The sequence below is a fragment of the Pygoscelis adeliae genome, unplaced genomic scaffold (assembly GCF_000699105.1).
Source record: "Pygoscelis adeliae isolate BGI_AS28 unplaced genomic scaffold, ASM69910v1 Scaffold568, whole genome shotgun sequence".
NCBI classification, from domain to species: Eukaryota; Metazoa; Chordata; class Aves; order Sphenisciformes; family Spheniscidae; genus Pygoscelis; species Pygoscelis adeliae.
In genome coordinates, this window is record NW_008825324.1 from 78,002 (window position 1) to 88,586 (window position 10,585).

The 10,585-nt window shown below is 39.2% G+C and overlaps 1 protein-coding gene across 1 annotated transcript in view; it reads right to left on the reverse strand.

Annotated features, from left to right (window-relative positions):
* Window positions 1–6,825, reverse strand: part of CPLX4 (complexin 4) — an 18,635-nt gene extending 11,810 nt beyond the window's left edge. Inside the window, exons 1-2 of the mRNA XM_009330323.1 lie at window positions 5,689–6,825; window positions 2,575–2,662 (exon numbers count right to left, since the gene is read on the reverse strand). Coding sequence (XP_009328598.1) covers window positions 2,575–2,662; window positions 5,689–5,855 — 255 coding nt within the window. The 5' untranslated portion in view covers window positions 5,856–6,825. The remainder of the gene's footprint in view (window positions 1–2,574; window positions 2,663–5,688) is intronic.
* Window positions 6,826–10,585: the final 3,760 nt, after the last annotated feature.

The window sequence follows — 10,585 nt, forward strand, 5'->3', positions numbered from 1 at the left end:
GAAGACATTTTTTACGCTGCGGGTGGTGAAACACTGGCACAGGTTGCCCAGAGAGGTGGTGGATGCCCCATCCCTGGAAACATTCCAGGTCAGGTTGGACGGGGCTCTGAGCAACCTGATCTAGTTGAAGATGTCCCTGCCCACGGCAGGGGGGGTTGGACTAGATGACCTTTAGAGGTCCCTTCCAAACCAAACTATTCTATGATTCTATGATTTGAAAGTTTGGATAGATGAGGCTAGAAGTGCTGGTCTCTTTCCATTGATGACAGAGTCTCTAAATGACTTGCTTGGGTTAAGTACTAATTTTTTTATCAGCTAAATTTAGACAAGATGGATTCTTTACCTTCCTCCATTTTAATTAATCAGAAAAGCACTGGAAAGTACTGATCAGAAAATAAACAGTAAAGACTCAGAGCTGGCAGGTAAGTACTAGTAATATAAACAAGCTCTCAACTTGCTAAGAACCACCAAATGCTTCCTTGTGGGATATAAATGAAATCTTCAAAAATGCTAACATCTTCATGGTAGTAGTAGTTCAGAGCAGATGCATGATCCAAACCCCTACACAGGCTACGCTGTCCCATATTACCTGTCTCCTGCCCATGGAAGCAGCTGACAAAATAACATAATAATAACTTTTCCAAGCACAAAACCCCGAGTTACTTTCTCCATGCTGGAGTTAACAGTGCAACCCACTCTGGACAACACTGAACAGCACAAGTGGGCCACACCCACACGCCACAATCAAGTGCCAGAAGGTCATGGACATACACAAAGCCTTTCAATTCCATGGCCCTAGAGCAGAACCTCAAATTTTAGGGAGCCCCTAAATGCACAGTAGTAAAGGCCCCGATAATAATTTACACAAACAAGTCTTCAGTCACTTCTTCAAAATGAATGAAAAATAATATTCAATACTTCATGGACCTTCCTTCACACTCTACCACAGTTGGTTTTCTTTAAAGAGTCTTTGGGGAAGGAATTTGTCCAACTTTTTTTTTTTTTTTTTTAAACCAAAACTAATCATTTTCACCCTTATGATTAGTCATCCCTTCAGAGCATGCTAATAGATTTGAAAGGCTGGGCTGTCCGGTACAAAAGTCTTATTTCTTTTCTTCCCACCATATAATTTTTGTCCATGTGTCTGCTAGCTATCTTTAGTAGTTTTCCTTCATTTCCCTTACGGAAGTCAGTTACTGATTTGTTGTTCCCTGTATATCTCTTGGAGACTTTTTTTGAAAAAGTCTTCACATTTCCCAACTTCTGAGCTTAAACGTCAGACTCAGTATTACATGCCTCAGTAATTTTGGCAATTCATAATTTGAAATCCTTTAGAATTCTTGGGTAAATACACTCTGGCCCTGGTGTACTGTACACCGTTTAACAACCTCCTCCGTCAACACTGACCTGAGAAAATTCCCCTGATTCACCCCCATAAAAGAGACTGTTATAGGGAAACCTGTCTGGGGACCTTCATAGTGATCCTGTAGTTACAATGAATGCAAAGAATTCACTTAACATTTCTGCTATGGGCTAATCTTCCCTAATTCTTTTGCAGAATCCTTCTCTGGCTCTCACTGCTTTAGTTTACTTTAATTCCAGCCCACAGTCCTAGAAGAGATACCAGCTTTTTTCACTATAGAGGCATCACCATCTTGTGACAGGAAATAATCTCCAGAATATTCAAGTTTCAAAAATTTTTTTTTTACTTTTTTTTTTTTTAATAGGCAAGATCTGTGGATGTTTAGTATAGGCTTAGTGCTAAAGCCTGTACTTTGATAAACCTTTGATAAACAAGAGTTCTGCAATTAAATCCCTGAAAACAAGGAAGATGATCAGAAAATAAACAAGGGAGAAAGTTTTCCCTCTAAACCAGGAAAACACTTTAAATACAGTAGAGAACTATCCTTGTTTGTATCCATGTGTTTTTATGTCAGGAAAATACTGTCAACCCACATGCTAACTTTCCTTTCTGTCACAATTTAGAAGCTATTGCAGCTGCTGCCTGCTTTTAACAAACCTCCAGATTTCTCTGTTGCTTGAAGATTCTGTTGTCTATATTTTGGTTTTCCTGGGAATATTTGACAGTGTCAGGAGCACTAAAGAAAAAAGAATGGACAGTTTGCTTGCACTTCTTGGAAGAAGATAGTAAAAATGAACCTTCAGAAGTTTAGCAGAACTCAAATGTACAGCTTGTAGAGGAGTTTTCAGGGACTTCGCTTATTTGCTTATAGCTTTTTTTTTAAACTTTTGCATGTTGCTAAGAATGCATACTAACTGTGAGACACAATCAGACCAGATACTCAACTTGCCGAGTCACCTGTTTCAGATCTGACAGTATAGAGAGGGGTTACAAGAATCTTTCCGTCAGATTAGTCTACTGAGCAGAGAAAAAAGACCAAAGAAGCGGTCGCTAGGGAAAACCATGGCTCTGGCCTCCTCCATTTCTGTACTGAGCTGCAGTGGGGATCCCACTAATGAAGGCAATTTGCCATTTTCAAAACTCTGCATTGGTAGTCAGTTTGTTTTAAAATTGGCCACTGAACTAGATGAGATCACAAACTACAGGCTTACCTTAGGGAGTCTGTACTTTTCTCTCAGATGAACCCTCAGACAGGCTCGCTCTGCTTTTTTCTGTGCAAACGCTGCATCTCTTTCCATCCTGGAAATGAGAAAAAAATGTTTCTTCATGATACTAATAAAATACGGTCTTTTACACTGAACCAGTTGCTCGGCTGCAAAAAGCTACATGCAGGAGTTACTCCCAAAGTTATGCGACTTGTCCAAAGGCACAAAAGGAGCGATATCAATGAAGTGATGCTAAGGGGCCAGACTTCCTGTACCCCAAACTTGTTCTCAGAACAGTTCCCTTGAGACCTGTGAAGAATGAAGGATAAGCCAATACTACTTGTCTGGAGTTTGTGCCTGTACTAGCTGTTATTGCTTACTATAACAATGAACAATTCCCATAAGCAGAACAGAAAAGTTACGCTTGTTCCTTGCTTATTCCACTGGGGCACTTATAGACATGCGGCTACCTGACAATGTTCTACAAACATGACATTCTCATAGTATAACAACACACACACACAATGGCAGAATGGACTCTCTGGGTCAGACCAAAAGTTTACCTAGAGTCCCATCTCTAACAGTAGACAGTAGTGGACACTTAGAGAAAGAATTTAAGAAGCATCCTGTATCAAAACTGCCCAGCTACCAAAAATCAGTGGTGTAGGGTACTGGAGCTGAAAATTGTCTCTACATCATTGTCTTGAATAGTCCTGGATGGCCTCTGTCACCTATTAATTTTCCTGGTCTTTTCTGCATCCATTTATTGTTTCAGACCATCCTACGGCAATGAATTCCACAGCTTCCCTGTGTGGAAAAGTACTTCTTTTATCTGTGGTTTTATAAAATGCTTTAATTAGATTTAAGAACTGTTCAGCACAATTTTTTGTTAGATTACTTATGTATTTATTTGCAAAATATGTCTCCTCAAAGATTTTTGGTAACATTTGATAACATTCACCTTCCCCCCTCTCCCTTTAATTTTTTTTCACAGAAGCATTGTCATGGAAATTCTCAGGCAAAATTGATTTTGTTCCAGTATAGGTATTTTGTCACATAAAAGCTACTTGCAAGATGAAATGTTATTTTTCCTCTGCTTCCACAAATGAGTTTTTGGGTTTTTCTCTCTCTCTCTCTAAAAAAAAAAAAAAAAAAAAAAAGTTTCACATTAACTGGAAGCCATCTTAAACTTCTTTCAGCCAGTCATTGATGGGAAGATTGGAGCTTTTTTGAGCCCTTCTGGCATATTTTCCCTCTCTTTCTCAGCCTTCCTCTTTTCTTGCCCGTTCCTTCTCCAGAACATCCCTTTAGGTGTCCTATGAGGCTGAGGGGCAGGGGGGGATTTGCTGCTCAGGTAGATTTGAGCTTTTCACTTGTCCTGTCATCGTGGGAAGACCTGGCAAAACTCACTCAGCCAGTCTCCCACCATTGCTTGGGCCCTAGTGTCTGGCCTAATCTTACACCTTTTTGTTCTGGAGGATCTAATGATTCCCTGGAACATGAAGCTTTGTAGGAACAGGAAACAGGTGTAAGAGTAGTTCCATGACAGTCAAGAGCCTGTGATGTACAACACAAACTGGTGGTACCCTCTTGCTTAAACTTGTGATGCTGGAAGCAAATTCTATGCAACTGTGCTGGAGACTGCCAGCACAAGCCACCTGTTTGTTCCTGCGTATTACACATTTTCCTGAGAAACAGCAATCTGTGCATTTTTGTGTGTTTAATCACCAAAAAAACCCAAAAACCCAACCCAAACGCAAAACCTGAGAAGAACCCAAACCAGGATGGTCATGCATCAAAGGCCAAACTCTGCCTGAGTATGACTCCAGGAAGGCACTTCTACTTCTCTGATCTCCACTCTTGTACAGCTGAAAACTGGGTAAAATCCAGAGAGCCCTGAAACAGATGCTCTGCCTGTGACAAAGATTTCTGACACATATTTACATAACCACACCAGTGTGCACTGTCCTGAGTTAATTTTTTTTCTCTGAAAGTACTTCAAATGTTCCTATTATAGGTCCAAACTGTACTTTCAGAAGTACTCCTGCACCGATTCCTCAATACAGTTCAGCACGTAACAGACACATGCCACACTTGAAAACTTTATAGAAATATTTTTCCAAGCATTTTCCCTATTCCAGGAATCCCATTTTGCTTCTCAGTCTCAATAAAGCATCTTCCTGCCAGCAGATGTTTATTTCTCTTTTAAATATCCCTTGACAAAATGCATAGCAAAACATTCTGTATTTTATTCCAAACCAAATGATACCTATTCAAGGTTTTATGATAGAAATGGCTGCTGCTAAATACAGACCTGGATACCTCAAATTCCGTCAGTCATTAACCTTTCACCCATAATCATCTTACACGAAGGATTTACACAACCATTATGTAATTGACCATTAGAGGCACCGATGCATTTGAGATTTAAAAGTCAATTGTTTTATTTATAATTATGCATTATTTGAACTCCTACATGTTAAGTCCTTTATTTTACTTCTGTTTTGATATTTAAACACAGCAAGTGGTAAAGATTATCATTACAGACAAAATAAAACTGAGATTTAATCAGTTGAAAACTTCTACTTTATTTAGTAGATTTTAGAAAAAATAGCTGAAAATGCAACTACAAAAACTAACCGTCTTAAAACTTTTCTCTAGATAAATATTATCCATTTAACATAGCACTCATTACTTTTTCATGTCTGCCATAACAAATGTGGACAAAGAAAAGATGATTTATTGAAAGTGTACTCCACATGGAGTTCTAGGAGAAGAAATCATACACATCTTAGAATTAACTCCTGCACTACAAGCAGCTTTGTACCTATGGAAAAATTTGATAGATAAAGTAACATCAACTAGGAATGAATCCAGCATATCAAGGTGTGGAGATAGCAGGAAAGTGTATGCGGCGGCTGACGGGGGAAGGGGGAAACATCGTATTTTATCATTTCCAGTTGGTGAACTTTTATTTTGGGAAGTCTCTTTAGCAAAGATTCTTCTGCTTTAAAAAAAAGGGAAGAGTGCAGAATGTTTGGCTTTTTCTTGGGTTATTTTTATCTGCACAAAGTTACCAAGAATCAGCCCCATACTGATAATAAGGGAACAGGTACTCACTTCTCCTCAACCACTTGCTTTTGATATTCCTCATACTCCTCTCTGGTCATTCCTGCAGCTGCTGCTGGATCAGAAGGAGTGCTTTCTTCTTTGCTTTCTTCCCCTCCACCTCCAAGTCCCAAATTCTTTACCTGGTTGCTCAACATACTTTTCATTAGAAAGGCCATCTTCTCAAGAAAAAAGGAGCTATAAGCAAACAACTACAAGAAAGCCAAACCAAACCAAAAATGTTTTCAAAACCAACAATTGTAAGCGAGAGAGTTTCTACAGCCACATCAGCTCTTCAAGGGCACAATGCTAGTGAAACGTGAATGCCAAAACCAGTTTGTCAGCCATAATCTGGATTAAAGAGTGAACTCGTTAATATCTAGAGGCAGATGGTTCGGATTGCTCCAAAAAAAATGATTAGATGCAGCTACCTACTTTTTATATTAATACCTTAAGCTAATTGTACACACACACAAAAATCAATTATAGTGTGCAATAGCATTTTGACTTCTTCAGTCTTGAAATTCTCACTTTCACAGAGATGAAAATATTCCCTGGAACACAATGGATCTGAATTAAATATCTGGTTGACTAAATGGCCATAGTAAAATTGTAAAATTCAGGCTACTGAGCAGAAAACCCGTTTGGCTTTACACAACCAAATGAGATTTCAAAACTGGAATTCTTCATTAAACAAAAACCCCAATCCTTTTTATCCATTGATATTTTATCACATTGGACAGAAAGTACATTGAATGATTTTTCTTCATCCACTTTTCATATGGTTGGTTTGTCTCACAGATGAATGGGGCATTACTGCTATCATGACTTATTTTTTCAAGTAATCACAAAAAAAGCAAATCACATCTTCCTACTTTTCATTCCTTAGGGTTTATTTCAACTTCCCACCAGGCTGTCTCCATCTAGATCACTACTTTGACTGGTGCTGCATAGAACACCTAGTATTTTAATCTTAACTGTCAGTAAAGGAGAAATGAATCTGACTGATTCTATATGCTATAATACAGCTTTGATATCTTTTGTTTGTGGATTGCTTGTGTAGGTCCTCTTCTTTCAAACTTTTATTCACACCATTAGCCTCACCAGGTCTATTCAGGTGAAGATTTGCAGGCTCTGCTACCTAGATCATAAGACTATTTGGGGAAATCATCTGCTAGGTCTCAAAAGTTCATGATTTTGGGTTTTGAGCATTTATCCTACTATGACTGACTGCACATGCCTTAATGAAACATTCTGTAATTTTGATTATCTAAATGGTTCTCCCAGCACTCTCATAATTTCACTGAGAGATGGGAAGATTCCAATTTGCCTAATGCCTTAATCTGTATTAGAGCCTTTCTAATTAAAGCAGACCTGTTACTATTAAAAAAAAAAACCAACCCAAACCCGGGACGTTCTGTAATCCTGGATTATTAGTGATTAAACAAGAAACTTTAAATTTCTTTTTGAAATAGAATATCACTCAGAAGCAAGAATTCCAAATCACAAGAAAACTACTTTGATATACTACAAATACCCAGAAAGCATTTTTCTTAAATCAAAATTGTTTTTTTTATAATCAATTCAGAACTATGCAAAAGTTGCAAGAATTTATGGGAAGAGTCAACTTTTTACATTTGGCCAACTCGGACCTTTATTACCAAAACTGTATTGTATTTGCCCAAATGGCTAACGGAACTGAGATCATAAACATTAGATAGCTAATCCCAATTTAAGCAGAGAATGCTAAACTGGAGCATGCATTAATCTGAAGTTGAATGCATAAAATGAAATAAAATTTGTTTTCTGGCAAAATTTAAAAACTAGAAATCCAGCATTAAGTTTATACGTAAGGTATCACTGCTCCTACCTCAGAGAGTTACTTCAAAATGGGCCTGGCAAAGTCAGTCTGACTTTCTGTTACACCCAAAGACTTCCCTGGTTCAGTTTGCTGCCTCTTGGAGGCATTTAAAGGGCAGAACAGCTGACAGCATCCCTTATTTCCCATCCTTCTGCATTTTAAAGAAGGCTGTGTTTGTTCAAAAGACCTGACAACTAGCTAGTGCTGTGGGTCCACTGCAGGTCAGCTGTAGCTGTGCAGGCATGCTAGTTCCAGCAGAATGCAGCATGACCTATGCTATTGCCTTATCATTGTGTAACTATCATCTGGTAAATGCTGTCCGACTCTGCTCAATGGTACTTTTATACCATTTTCCCAGCCTGGAGACAATATGGACAAGCAGAGATGGTTCTAACCTGCAACCCTTTTGCCTTCTGCTAAAACCAAGACCTTGCTCACTTTGCTGGTATTTGAAAAGTCCTACAAACAGGTCTAATCTAGCATCTCTTTCAGAAGGACAGTCTTTGGATGAGCACTCTGACTGCCGAGCAGTAGTGGCAACTCCATGAGCCAGAACAAGACCACAAGAATCCCTCTCTGTTACGCAGCCAACTTTAAAAGGAAGAAATGAAAATAAAGGGTTATTTCTAGAAAATTATTTGAGTTAAATACTGCTCCAAGAGCAAGCCTCTGAAAAAAGCCAACCCCTAGTTCCTAAACTACAGCCTGACTCACATAAGTGACTTGCCCCACACTGCTCAGAACACAGTGGATCTCAAGAGCAGGAGACAGAAAATCCTAAGTGAGGGGAGAAGGTGCTTGGTCAATTCAGGCGTCTCTAGAAATAGATGGTGGCCAGAGAAAGAGGGCATCACAACTCTAGATAAAAGCTTTGGTTTTGCTGACCTTTGCATCCACTGCTTACAACACAAAGCTAACAACTGGCAACATGGACATCAGTAGCTGGAAGGTCATCTTCTCAATCTGCTTCAGCTCCATAGCCAAGCTGTATCTTACAGAAGTACGCGGCACAAAAGAGGCCAAGAAATACTGCATGAACCACGTACAGATCACAAAGAGGTTTTCAGCAGCTTGCAAAAACCATCGAACAGGTTAAAGTAAAATATTAGCACTGTTTATGCACTGATCCTAAAATGCACGAGTTCAGTAACAGTATGGTAGGCATCACAGAAAAGCATGCTAGAAGAGATATTTAAGATAAATGTAACTTTTGATGATTAGCATTTTCTCTGTGCTTCAACAGCCACTTGATTAAATGTTAGAATGCTGTCCCACAACATCACTACTTAGTGCCAAATGCCTCGAGTCCACTTGCAGTGGTTGGCTCATCTTTATTTAAAATTGTCCTAACAGGAACAGGGAGCACCAGTGTGTCTGTACTGTGCACTTCACAAATACGACATGCAGCGCTGATTTTTACAGTATTAGGTCTCATAGTCTTCTCTAAGTGTATGGGAAGTGTATCTGTTAAACTTTGTGCTATTGATCTTTACTGAAGAGAAGCTTCTGTAATTTTGGGCACAAGTCTTGGCTATAGACTTTGATCCTTATAGAAATATTGCTAACACCACCTTCTTCCTGAAAGAGATGCTTTCACGGAATTGACTGAGAAGGCAAGAAAGCTGAAAACTGTCTTGGGAAGGGATTGCTGAGAATCTGAGAGCTCTTGCCCTCCAGGTCTTGAGAGAGGTCTCATGAACCTTCCTAACAGCAAAAGGCTTTCCAATGTTAGGTTCAAAATTGAAGACAACAAGAAGTGCTTTAAAAGTTATTGGTCCTATTAGAAACTGCTGAGAAACACAAGAGACTCGTGATAAAACTCTGGAAGACGCTACATAGCTAGCTAGTGAATTGCTCACTTCATTGTGGGTTTAGATATTTATCACAAATCTGTGCATACAAGTAACAAATAGACTGATAAGGAACTGATGGCTCACTGAGTACCTAAAGCATCAAGTTTTAAGCACCTACCTTGGGTGTCAACAAGGACTAGTACCTCCAGAATAATTCCCATTCCTGACAGGTGCTTTAACTACTGCCTGTCTTGAAGTTACAAACCACTTACCGCTTTTTGTTGATTATAGGGATCACAGGCTTAATGAAAAAATATGGACAGCTGCTAATTAAGTACTCAGATTGACACTTCTTTTGCTTTTAAATCAACATCCTTTCCCTCTAGCTTAAGTGAAATAAAAATTAAAGGCTCAGTTCCTGTTATCTAATGGAACTGAGCGATACGAAAAAAAAGCCTGTGTTCCATACTCAAAGAATGCAGGCATCTCCAGCCCCAGAATAGAATTCAGAGTCTCGAAACAGGCAAATCACAAAGAGCAAAATCTAAAAGCCTCACAGAGAGGCCAGCACAAAAATGCTATAGGCAGGCAAGCATCCAAACTCCCAGCCTTTTCTAGAGACTATGTTCCCAAAACACAGTCACAGCAGGCAACTGCAACCACATAACTCAGAAGTATCTAAGTGTTCTTTGAAAGGACCAAGATTCTCCCCCCCGACTTCATCCCTCTAGAAGACGTTGCCTTTTATGCAAGTCGGAACGTTAGATCACTTGCACAGAAAGAGAAATAAATGTTTTAGGGCTTTCTCAGCTTGAATAGATTTAATTGAAGATTCCTCTCCTCCACCTATTGGAGAAATTGCTCCTGGCTGGCGGAAAATGATGGTCAAAGAGGGAATTCTCACTCATATTGTGGGAGGTTACCACAGACAAACAGTTTACTGAACAGTAAAAAAAAAAAAAAACACAAACAAACAAACAAGGAGACACAGACTGACTTGTTTTGGGTAGGCATGTTGTATTCCAACAAACAGGCGCAGAGCACCCAGGTGACTGCAGTTTGGGGAATCTGGAGAAAGAACTTCAGAGCTATAGACAATCTTCAGCTCAGAAAAATGAGGTACTTTGTATACTCAAAGCAGCCAGCAAGCAACTCGATTTGCTGTTAAGAGACCTAGAAGTTGACACACTACTTTACATTTGACTCTAAGTGTCTGATACTCAAGGCAAGTCTGATACTCTTAACACAAGCTTTT